The 13,684-nt window shown below is 29.4% G+C and overlaps 1 protein-coding gene across 1 annotated transcript in view; it reads left to right on the forward strand.

Annotated features, from left to right (window-relative positions):
- LOC136985944 (ras-specific guanine nucleotide-releasing factor 2-like) overlaps nt 1-13,684 on the forward strand; it is a 138,037-nt gene that overhangs the window by 114,518 nt on the left and 9,835 nt on the right. The window contains 3 exon segments of the mRNA XM_067283361.1: nt 461-576; nt 671-786; nt 885-1,064. Coding sequence (XP_067139462.1) covers nt 461-576; nt 671-786; nt 885-1,064 — 412 coding nt within the window.

Below are 13,684 nucleotides of genomic sequence, written 5' to 3' on the forward strand. Positions count from 1 at the left end.
ATATTTGTGTATCTTTGGTTATTTTGCAAAAATGTTTTATTTCATTTTGGAAAAATTACTAGAAAAAATATTTTTTACCAGTAGATTTTGTACACATAAGATTTGTCAAATTTCCTAAAGATGCTGTTAATGAATTTAGATAAAAGCAAAGCTGTTTGATGAGCTTGAAATTGCAATTTAAAATCAGAATATAACTTGCTTCATTGCATAACCTGCTTCCATTTTAATTGTCTTTAAAACACAGATAATCCATGAGTTATCTGTATGAACTTACAGTAAAAATATAGAAATATTCTATAGTTATTAGCTTGTGAATAGCTATAGAACATAACTATAAAATAACTATAATTAGCTAAAGCTACCTGATAGCTAGCAAAAAATTTTAAAAAATTTATTTATATTTTTTGCTAGCTAATTGAATTTGGAAATAATAGGAATGTAACCAAATTTAATTATTTAGATCCAGTACAGCATCTGCAGCAGTAGCTTTTGCCGTAGCTACTGCTGGTGCAACTAATCCATTAGAACCCGTTTCTCAACCTCATTCCAGGGCTGGAAGTCGACTGTCAAGTGCAGGTGTGTCAAATAAATCTTTCTTTTAAAATATTAATGAAGAAATAATTACATTTTTTTGTTGTTTCTAATATATTAAATATTTATCTAAAAATAGTTGGGGCTGATTTGAAGATTCCAAATGCAAAATTAAAGAGAGAATCTTTAATTAGTACTGCTGCTACTATGAGAGTACTGAACGTATTACGGCATTGGGTTTCTAAACATTCTCAAGTAATGTAACTTTCAAATTATGAACACGTGTTAAACATACTTTTTTCATAATTAAAAGAAGACATAATAAATATTTTCTACTTTTTTTATTTATGCAGGATTTTGAAAGTGATCCTAAATTGTTGCAAATGACTATTGAATTTTTAGAAGAATTAGTTCATAATCCTAATCTTCTTCCAGCTGAACACAAAGCAGCTGGTCATTTGCTTCAAATGATTTCTAAACAAGACCAGGAGAAAACATCTATTGATTTGGATGTTTTACTAGCAGCACCAAGGGCAAGCTAATAAATATTTTGATTATTATTATCTTCTTTATAGTACATCTATAGTATTACTATTACAATTTTATTCCAGTAGATTTGAGTAAACAGTTCTTTAAATGCATAAATATATTTTAAACTTTACATTATAATTGATTTATTTTATCATATTCATAATTATTTATATAATAATTTTTCTAAGACCACTTTTGTTGTTTCAAGCAAGACTGTCAGAATAGATTGGATTTGGTCATGGTTGATACTTTTTACAACTGACATTACAAATATAATTCTAATTTCTTGTGGAGAGAGGTTTGTAAACCCGTGAATGCACGTTACAAGTATGAACACAGAAACTGATACACAATTAAAAGCTCTTTTATTTCTCCTCCGGAACACGGTTCTTTCCTTTTCTAATTACAAATGATCCCAACTGGAATAACTTCACTGAGGAAGGGGGGTCGCCACATACAAAGAATTTACACCCGCGCTCGTAACACAAGCTTTTTACACCCGACTTAAAACTAAACTTATATCTACCTTAAAAACTAAAAAAGAAAGGGAAACAGATAGATTTAGGAAAGACGGAAAGTATATAGAAACAGATAGAAGGTACCCAGGTCTACATTGATCGATATTTTCGCTGGAGTATATTTCCACAATAGCAGCCTTTTTTCTCTCTTTTTCCTTATCCGGCTGTCCGCCCTCAATGTTTTTCGATTCCATCGGTGCTCCCTAGGTTTTGTGTCTATATTCCTTTGGCCTCGACAGTCCTGCAGCCTCTTTTCGATTTTTCCATTTCTGGTCGATCGCTGGCTCACACTTCCGTCCTTCTCGAGGTTCAGTAGAAAAGTGTCCCTTGTTCCACCACTTAGCCTTCAGGGCATCTTCGCCTTCTTTTGTTCTCATTTAGAAGGGGTAATCCTGCCCTCCAGCGATAACGGTTAGATAGTTGAGACAAAGAAGAAAGGAACGGAAATAAGAGAATAGAAATGAAGGAAGATAGAAAATATATATATGCATTTACAACTTATGAACTAAAACAAAAAATAAACAAGAAAACAATATGGCTGACGGCCACATTTTAATCATCTGCTAACATATAACACTGTCAGACCAAACCAATAGACTTTTCCTTATGGGTAAAGAAAAGGGGGAAAGCAATACTTTAGGGAATGCTTTTCCCCTTAACATGGCAACTTCTCTCTCCTTTTGGCCAAACCACTTTTTCCCTTCTTCCTATAGCCCTGTCATGTTTGTCTGTTTCATCCAGATCATATGCATTCATATAATTTTTATGTAATGAAAAAGTTTTAATTTTATTCATATATTTTGCATCCACCTATAACAGTCAATTTCATATGTATTAAAAAATGTTTTCAACATGGAGTCAAAAAGTCTGTGAGGACAGGTCTACATTCATGTTTGTGTCTGTTACAGTCAGCTACTGAATAAAATCTAGATAGATAAATTATCCTTGTACGTTATATCCATGGGACTCAACATATCTGGATTAGAGTATTGTATGAATTTAACAGGAACAGAAACACATCTCAGATAGATAATATATATTTGTATTCTCTCTAAATACTTGAGAGCCACTGTGACTGGAGGGTCGGCACCTCTTTGATGCCTTGTCAGGACTTATACCACTGTGTTTCAGTTGTCCCATGTCAACTGAGACCCGATTTAGTTTAGGTTAAAAAGTAGGTCATGTGAGCGATCGGGTTCCAGATGGAGATGGAGAGACAGAAATAAAGTACTCAGACACTAAAGTTAACAACTAAATAACCGTTTAATTTCAACAAAAAGGAGTACATGATACATTATATCAACTTAACCTATCTAAATAGGGGTCGTAAGAGAGAGAATTTACAATTGTTTGCGAATCAGGAAATACCTGCGTTGATGGTTTGGATTTTGTGAGGACTCAGAGGTCTAGGATCTTGAGGTTGTCCAGATTTGGATCATTTGGGACTGGATCAAGAAAGTTCTGGCTTGATCTGTGAAAGTTCTTCTTCTAGACACAGTTGAGGGTAACATGAAAATCTGACAGAGTACGATTGGCACTGACACAGGAAAATTTTGATGACTAATTCTAGAGGGACTGGCAACAACTGCCTAAACTTGCAGTTACTTGCTATATTGAACTAATGAAATCAAGACAGTAGGTCGGAAAGTTACGAGAAAGCATCGCTTTCACTGCTGAGAACTTAAAAGATTTACTCCCAGGTGTGAAAGTTGACAGTTATTTGACAAAGTTTTGTTGTTAAGACATTATGTGGTGATTTAGTTATGTTAATAAATTAAGTGGTGCGGAGTCTCACAACCACATTTGGATAGTGAGTAGCTTCTGGCCAAGATTCACGAAACAACTTGTACACATACTTTTATGGAAAGTTTTTGTCCAAGAAAATTATTTAAAAAAAAAAAAAATTAAATGTTTGACTAAGCATAGACAATTTTAGTTTTAACAAATATACTGTTAGAAAAACTTGATTTTTATTTTACCTGACTTAATTTCCTCTGGAATTTAAATTCAAGGTAACATATTGTAAAATTTATTTTTGTTTATATTTTTATTGTTTTTTTTTATTTGCTTTATTATATTATTTTTATTTTATGAATTTTGAATAAAATATTAAAACATTAACTTTCTAAAAAACAAACTATAAAAAAATAATTATTAAAAATAATTTATTAAATTTATTAAAAGTAAAAATTTAAAGATTTTTAATGAATATTTTTATTGTTTAAAAACCTTTTTGGATCAGTAGTACTGAAATTTATTATTTCATTGAAAATCTTGATAATTGTCCAAAATGTAACCTATGTAACTAAATGTTACCAGAATTTTTTTTCTTTTAATTTTTATTTTTTAAAAACATTAGAAATTAATAGATTTATTACAAAATTTGCTTTAGAAGTAGTTAGAATTACCATCTTATAAGTTAAAATCAGTTCTAAAATATTTGATTAATAATTTTAAAAATATCTAAAAGAAAAGAACAAATGAAAGCAGGTTATCTGCAAATGGGATAGTAAATTAAGTTAAATCATCCAGGTTTTAGAGTCATGCTTTCAGACCTCTTAACAATGGCCACTGAAGAGAACAAAAAATAAAATAGTCATTATTTGGAAGTTATTTTTACATTTAAAAAGGAAGAATTGAAAAAATGGTTGCTATTTAGAGGAGGCCATTATTGGAAGTTCAACTGTGTTATAATTCTAAATTATGTCTGTTGTTGACTCTTCTGTGGACTATCAAAGTACAGATCTGTATGAGTTTATGAAAATTATATATGTATTTGGAAGCTATCTGGTTTGTAGGTTCAGCTCTTGCTCTGTCTTGATCTTGTTCTGAAATGTCTCTAAAATTATTAATTAAACTAGTTAAGTAATGCTGTATCAGCGTGTAGTCAGAACGAAGCTGCTTGCACCTTTATTTTCTAGATTATGAGGGAAAAAGAAACAAAGAATCATTCATTCTCAATAATATATTTGATTTCTATTGGATCATTTAAAGGTACAAATATAAGGTCAGAATAAGCCATTAATTAATTGCTATGCCAACGTTTCACGAAATTCTATCTATCACTACGGGCCTTGGACTTACAGATTGACTCGTAGTGATCTTTATTGTAACTCTTTAAAAATACTGAGTCAGTTATTTTTTCACTTGACTCAATGTAACATAGATAAGATCGATAGCTATCTCTTTTTTCCTATATCTATTTTGATTTTTGGAAGAGTTAATCCCTGTGATTTATGTACAGTCATCGAGTATGCTAAGGTAAGGGGAAACTGTCTACGAGATCGCAATATACTGCCATCGTTCAAAGAGCGTATTATGAGGATTATTGGAAACAGATTACCATAGATGAAAAGTCCCTGATAGCTATCGAATTCCACTAAAATAAACAGAGGAAGAGCTGGCAGGGCGAGCATTAGGAGCATATATAATGTAGCTTATAGTTCCTAGTGAACCATTGACGAGACCTCCTTGCACCCATAAGTTGACTCTCAGCATGATTCTGGCATTAACTGAGAGATACAAATACTTGGAGAGACCAAGAGCTGAGTCAACTTTGGACGAAGGCGGGGCAATATCTGGAGTGTTTTCAGATGCTATATAAGCAAGAGGGCATCCAGTTGACTGCAAGTAGTCTTCGTTGCTTTGTTTAACTTGTTCATTTGTTGGATATATCTCTACTGCTGTTTGGAACTGATCAAGTTCATCTCTAGATAAAGAAGCTTGATTTCTTGTTGTGAGAATGTTCAGCTCTGTATCAGAGAAATCACCCAAAGCTAGATGTTGTAAGACATCTGTGAAGGAACTATCTGTGCTATTTTGTCTATGAGAATTACTAAGTTCAACGAACTTCTCAAAAGAATCAATTGCAAATGTAATGTAATGTCCCAACAAGGTAAGGACCTTGTTGGGACATTACATTGTAAAAAACACTCAAGTAGAGAGGAGTATCTTTAACAGGAGGAAGCTGATGAAAATCACCAAACAAATAGATAAGAATCCACAAACGGCTCATCTTTCTTGGGGTTTATCTCTCTCAATCTTCTCTCGATCATGTAAAGCATTCTTGCACCAATCATTGACATTTCATCGATGATGATAAATTTGAGCGACTTCATCTCAGTCTGGAATGTCTGTGCAGCTTCTTTGTTTAGAGATCAAAATTTCGTACTAACGATAGGAAGATGAAGAAGAGAATGGATCGTAAAGCTATGACTATTGATCGCTGCTGCTCCATGTTTTAAAAATAAAACTTTTTTAAACTTATTATTCTATAAATATTCTTTATATTTGTTGTGTATCTAGTTAGCGATAACATTTACCTTTCAAAATTACTGTTTTAATGCTTGTCATATTTTCCGACCACTAGATGACACTTCTACATGTGCGTGCAGGAAACGACTAACACTTGACTTCATGCATTCTTTGTCAACGTTATAACTCTAGAATGAGTTGTCCAATCTTGATGAAATTTTCTACGACGACTCACCATCACTCAAGGACGAACTGATTAAAATTTCAACTCTCAAAAATGATCCATACTGAAGAAAAACCCCTATCTCCAGTTCTACAAAAACGGATCATTTTTGAAAGTTGAAATTTTAATCAGTTCATCCTTGAGTGATGATGAGTCATCCAAGAAAATTTCATCAAGATCGGCAACTCGTTCCAGAGTTATTTTGTTGACAAGGAATGCACGAAGTCAAGTATTAGTCGTCACTACATTCCGACAATTAAAAAGGAATTCTCTGTATTAAAATATTTAAAAGAGGGCAATTTTGTCTATCTTTAGAACACATTTTATAATTTAATTTTTAGCTTAAAAATCAACTGGAAAAACCCATCAATATTTAGTTATTTTATTTGGTTATGAATTTTAGAATGATTTGATTTTACATATTGAATAAAAATCAAATTTTTTTTATTAATAAATCTGAAATTATGATTAACTGATTTTAAAATCCATATAAAATAGTTTTATTTAGTTTTTTGAAAGAAAGTTTGCTTTTATAATCAAATTTTCTTACCTATGAAACTAAAATTTCCAGAACAATTTTTTAATGAAAATAATTAATTAATTTTTAAATAATAATGCTAATGTTGATTTTTGTGAAACCGTGTTGTATTATTCTTCGAAGTATCGAACACAAATTCGTGTTAATAACAACCACTTGGCTTTTTTCCACCTTTATTTAGTTGATACGGTACACGTTTCGGGCCTTATGCCCCTCATCAGTCAACGGTTCTGCCCCCAGTATGGCACTTGTACACGGTAAGTTTGGACATTACAAACTCGAGGATAAAAGTTATAAAATTCTTGTACATTTTGTTGTTCTCTTGTACTTCTTAGTAGAGATGGTTAATACACAGTACATTTTCAAAGGTTGTTCGAGCACTTTTGGCTCGTTTATGTTGAAACAGAATCCAGAAAATTTCTTTAAAGACAAATTTGTAGACAAACTTTGGGTATAAGTTTTAGTCTGAACTTTCCCCTGTTGAACGTTGTTTAGGTTGTATGACATTTAAAATTCAACTAAATAAAGGTGGAAAAAAGCCAAGTGGTTGTTATTAACACGAATTTGTGTTTGATACTTCTTAATAATGCTAATACTAATTTATGTTATAGATATATCTGAATGAGTTAACTCTGAAATCATTTTATTCATAAGAAATAATACAAAATATCATTATGGTAATTCATTAAGTTTGATTTCTTTTATTTTTAATTACATACAGTGGATTCTTTTTAGCATCAATTATTGGTTGGTTTTTATTTTTGATGTCTTGGCAGAAACCATATACTTTAGAATAGACATAAGGGAAATCCAGTTAATGAATGGTTACCTTCAACCTTTTTCTTGACCCAAAGCACTAAATGATATCAGTTAACATTAATATTTGTTATGTTTATTTTTCTGAGTTTATGTTATTGCTTTCATAAAGTTTGAATAAAATATAAGTAAATTTAGCTGTTTTTTGTATTTAACATTTCAGTATTTTTCAATAGTTTTTCTATACTTTAAAGAGGCTTAAAATTTTTCATTTGGTAACAGCATATTATATGAACGTATTGTCTGTTCTTTTATTATATATTTATATTAAATATTTTTGCTTAATATGTCAAAATCTAAATTAACAAGTAGTACAAGTAACAAGATGACTGAGTTGATAATACAACAGTTTCTACTTCAAGCAATGCTCTTGTTGCTGTTGGTTTTCTTCGTCAAGTTATTGAAACTTGGAAAAATTCTGAATGCACATTTTTTATATTGATAAATTAGTCAAATACATTGATAAAACCATATTTAAGAAAATTCATAACATGTCAATTTATTAGAGTATATTTTTTAAATAATTCTTTTTATACCTCAGAGTCTTTCCTGTTATATAGTATGTGTCTTGTGATTGGTATTTTCTTGTAATTATTTAAATAAAAAAATTTATCTGAAAACATAAATTGTACTCTTACAATGAAATGTGTTGTGAAATGTCATTGCAGTAAAATTGTATAATACTCATTAACTCTTTAAACATGAAATCAGCCAAAAATCAACTTAATCTGTTTGAAACAAAATTGGCTGATGGGAAAGTTGTTTGACTGGTTTTGCTACACAAATTTCCCTTACAGCCTGAGGAGTAAGAACAATTTTGTCTCCAGGTACAGTACATAGAAAAAAAGAAATTTTCAGAGCTTAAAGAAGAGCTTAAAGTAAAGTAACTGATAGTTATTTTAATTACTATTTTAGTTACCAAAAGTTAACGTCCACCATTACAGGAAATCTGATAGAAGTTGATGCTAATGAGAATCCACTGTATTTATTTATTTAAGTAATTATTTCAGAATATTTTTTTGTTTATAACAGGTACAAATATTACAAAAACACAACCTTTCATCAAAATATAAAGTAATTATAAATTATTGTGAAGTTAATGCAAGGATCTTTTTTTGGTTTGTTTTATTTATTTTGTTTATTTTATATATTTAAAAAATTTATGTTAAACCTTATATTTATTTATTTTTATTTATTAAAATCATACAATTATATAATTTTAATATAATTTCTGAAATAGTATTAACTTTTATTATTTTTTAAGAATTAATGCTATCTGAAAATATGATGATTATTTAGAGATGATCAAAACAAAATGTACACATGCATGGACTAGACTAGGCAGTGCTGTGAGCTGGTTATTCTTTTTAATGCCCTTCTAGTTTTATGCGAGCATTTAAATCTTGAATATTTATTTACTACATATACAAAAGATAACATTTAAAACTCTAAGTAAATAAATAAAATATTCATTAGTATTATGACTAAAATAACAAATCAGTTAGGCATCATAGACTCCTTGTATTCCATAATTTTACAAAATCTTTTGTCTTACTGACACAATAAAATTACCATCTCAATAACTGGAACAAATTACTAAGCACAACCAATAACTTTAACATCCAGTAACCAACTTTAGTGTAAAAATTATTTGATTGAAAATGCTTGTCAAGATCTGAATCAGGTCAACAATTATATTCTAAATTGGAATCTGGAATCTAATCATTTGTCAATTTTTACATTAATGTTGTGTACTGGATGTTAAATGTTTTGTTGATTGTTCTAACTGACACATCATTATTCTACTATATATATATATAATATTTTTTTTTCTTTTTCTACTATATATACATATATATAGAAAAAGAAAATAAAGAAAAGTTAGACCTAATGTTTATATATATATATCAACATCAACATTAGGTCTAACTTTTTCTTTATTGTTTCTTAGAAGCTATAAACCATTGGACTTCTTTCAAAATAAATTCATTTGTTCAAAGCTTTGGCCATCTCCTGTATATGTTATCAAGGTATCAATTGTGAATCATAGTTTTGATCTTTTAATTATTACTTATGGGGTTGTCTTTAAGGTTTTTATCCAAAAACTTATTGAGCATCTTATATACTAATTTGGGATGGTATTCATGTTCTTTGGCAATGTTCCTGATGTAGCACATTTCCTACTGCCTTTTTGTATAGCCTCATAAGTAGACTGTTTGATAACCAGTATTACGTATATTAAGAAAATTTATTTGTGAGTGGCATTTTTTGTTTATAATTTTATTGTTATTTTTATGAAACAAAATAACTAGAAACTATATGAATCTGTAAACAAAAAAAAAGCATTTTGCTTTATTCAAATTTTTAATTTTTATTTAAAAGTTTTTAGAACATCATTTCTATCAGTTCACACATTTTATTAATTATGTTTTACAACTTCACAAGTTTTGAAATAATTTTAGCACCCAAATGAAAAATTACAAAAATAGCAATGAATAAAATATATATTAATTAAATTTAAATTGGATTCAGTTTATGTCCATTTTAAATTTTCAGATAATTAATCTTTATGAATATAAAATGTTGCATTAATTTTAATAATTAAATGATTCTGAATTAGTTATAATGATATATAGATATTTAAATTTAATTTTATGTTTTTCATAGGCATTTTTATTTGGGATTTATTATTGTCAACAGTAAATATTATATATTTAAATAGTTCACTGAATAAACGAAGTACAGAAATTTAAGAGGATTATGCTAATGCAGTTTTTCATAATTTTTTTGAGTATTTAATTACAGTAGTTTAAATTTGCTGACTATATTAATATATAAAATATTTTTATACTTTAAAACCAGTTTTTTCATATGTTAACGTATAAATTTACTTTAACCTGGTTTTAAAGCAAATGCCTGCAGTAATTCTTAGGAATTTTATAATTTAACTAGCTGTTACCCACCTGCAGATTTTGCAAGCAAACACCATTTATATTCAGTATTTCAACAACCATAGTAATTGTTATATAACACCTACCACTGAGAATGATGAGAATTGCAGAAAATCAAACAAACTGTTTTCAATTTGATCAATTTTCTGGAACGTTAACAGTCGTTCTATAATCGAATCAATATGCAATAACAAATTTGAATTTAAAATGGTTTGAACATTTGGTTAAAAGATAGAAATATATAAAAATATTTATAACAATGCCTGAAATGTTATCAATTTAATACTTCTGAATACTCAATGTAGTTGAAAACAAAAAATCACATCTAAAATAGTACAGTAGAAGCCATTCTTCAGGTTAAGCCTTAATGCTCTCACTCTCCCCCCGGAAAAGAATTTTGAAAAATCCCTTCTTAGTGTGCATTTTCATGACGTACCCTAACTATGTACTGTACCAAATTTCACCTTTTTGGGTTCAGCGGTTTGCTGTGGGCAATGATGAATCAATCAGTCAATCAGACAGGACAAGTAATTTTATATATTTAGATATAATTTTAATAATAATCTTTAACTAATGTTATCATTCAATATAGAAGATGGTAACTTATAGTATTGTTATTTGAACTCACAGGGAATATAACGGTTGTTTACTGTTTTCTACTAATTACAAAGACACCTAAGGTGTTATTGTAACACAATTTTGTTTCATTTTTTATTCATATTACGTGTTTTGACCGTCTGTGTAGCCTTCTTCAGATTACAGTAGATTAAATGCATACTTTAATCTAAAGAGAGCCATGCAGATGGTTGAAACACCTAATATGAATAGAGAACGATACAAAATTGTGTTGTGGTAGCACCTTATGAGTCTTTGGAATTGCTGGAAAACAGGAGATGATTGTTACATTACTTACAAGTTTGAATTATTAACTAAATTTTATTTTACATGATTATAAATCATGATTTAAAATAAAATTTGAAAGTAACACAAGTTATATTAAAGTATAAGCTTTAAAGAAATTAATAATTTAAATAAAAAATGGTGCTAATAAATATTAATATGCATTGAAATGCTAAATAGATTTTCAAAACACAATGAAATAAATTAATTATGAACTACTTTAGGAACTTTTCTGATTATTTTTGAAGTAAATTATTGTAAATATATCCATACAATTTTATAATTTACTAGCAGATATGACCAGTGCTGCCTGGACAAAACTAATAAAGACAAATAGTAAAATGAAACCATATTAAAAGTTTGATTATTTTTGCTTACTATTGTAATGTTTATCACAATCTCAAGCGAATGAAGTTAGAAGTAGGGTGTTCAGGTTTTAAGGTAGCCTATATTTTCCACTGGGTCCTAAAAAGTACAAAAAAACTTGTCTAAATTGATCAAAGGATTTAGAAGTATTATACAAAATACCTTTTTTCCCAACAGATAATATTTATATTACACTAACATTTTCAACATTTATTTAAATATCATCATCAGTCTACATATCTTATCAAACTTTAGAACAGGAATAGACTAAACTATATATTTCAAAAATTATGGAACATTTTTAATAATCTGTAGTTTATGCTAGTTCCATAGTTCATTTCAGTTTCAAATTACGTGATTAGATAGCATTCTTGTATATATATGTCACATCATATTAGATATAAAATAAATAAATAAAAACACTGTAGGACACAGGAACATTAAGTATTAGTACATTACAGGAGAACTGTACGTGTTACAGTATCTTGCCTTCCACACGAGATATGTTTGTTTGGTCTTTACAATTAACGGCTTTTCCAGTCTAAACAGATTTGTAAATTTCCAGGCCTTAAACCAACATTATATTTCATATAAATTTTATTATTCTGGTGTCCCAGTTCACTTCAGCTTCTTCCTGCAATGCATATGCATCTTTGACTGTAACTGGCTGAACTTTCATTATTGTATATTTGTATTCCTTAACACAAATTTATTATTACTTATAGGGTTGTTTTAAAGTTTTATCCAAAAACTTATCTTAGAGTTATCTAGAATTATTGAGCATTTTATTTATTAGTATATAATAGATCAAGTAATGAAGAGATCAAAATCACAAAGTACACCAATACCTCAATAACATCTACAAATACAATACAAATCAAATACTATAATGTAAGAAACATTAAACCGAAAATCATACGAAGAGTTTGGTCATTTTAACGTACCATTGTCATATTTATCACAATACTTGGACATAAAATGGCAAAATTTCATTGGTCAAGTAGACAGCATTTTTTCTAATGTTAGCTCTAACAAACTGCTCCATTCACAACCGAATATCAAATGGTAATCTGCCAATGAATCAAATGTTGCGAAAAATGGACCAAATATTTAAACTTTGCATCCTCAAAAACCACTTGAAACATATTTTGTACTCTCTGGTAACCTTGTATTATGTAATTTTACTATTCAAATGCCACAACACCACTGGGTCCAATAGGAGAAGAGTGTATTACAAAAGGAGGTTGAAGTAAATTTGACTAAAAGTAATAGTTGACCTCCTCCTGGAAGAGAGTAGGGTCAATGACTACTAATTAATACAGGTTTACTATTAATATTTGAAAAGTGATCCATGTTTGATAGGATATGATGGCCCCATATGTGATCAAAGTTGCTAACCTTAACATTCAAAAGACTTCATGTAAAATTTGTTTAAATAAACAAGTCTTGTAAAAATGTGAGAATAATTGCTTTTATGTAATCCCATAAAAAACTGGTGAAACCAGGTTGAAAAAGTAAAGCTTGGCAAAAAACATGTAAGTAAAGGAAACTTTTGAAACTTGTGACATAAGAATAGTGGATGCAGATTTGACTGTAAGACTCAACATGTGTATAAAGTGCACATTACACAGACTACAACTACAGGAAATTTTGAATGAAGCAATGTCATCATGATAATAAATAGTAAAAATAAACATTGGCTCAGAAAAAGATTTCAAGCTCTACTTTGTGCCTTAAAATCATTGCATGTATATTAATTTGGCTGAACATTAGAATATCATTCAGCAGTATTAGTAGGAAGTTTGGGCAATGGGTTTATATGTTAATAAGGAGAGATGAAATTGGGAGAGGGTTTGGTGTCCAGGTTTTCTGGTAGTTAAGTATGTCCTTGTAAATATTGCATTTATAGAAAAATTATTAGAATTGGTTTGGTTTATTTGGTTACAGCAATGCAACATGTGAGTGTTCTGCCAAGGATGATGCATTCTGGGAAGACTTTTATGTGAAGTGGCTCCTATTTAGGTGGGCTTACTAATGTGAAGAAAACCCAGAAAAC

The sequence above is a fragment of the Centruroides vittatus genome, unplaced genomic scaffold (assembly GCF_030686945.1).
Source record: "Centruroides vittatus isolate TY-2023 unplaced genomic scaffold, ASM3068694v2 contig_983, whole genome shotgun sequence".
Lineage (NCBI taxonomy): Eukaryota > Metazoa > Arthropoda > Arachnida > Scorpiones > Buthidae > Centruroides > Centruroides vittatus.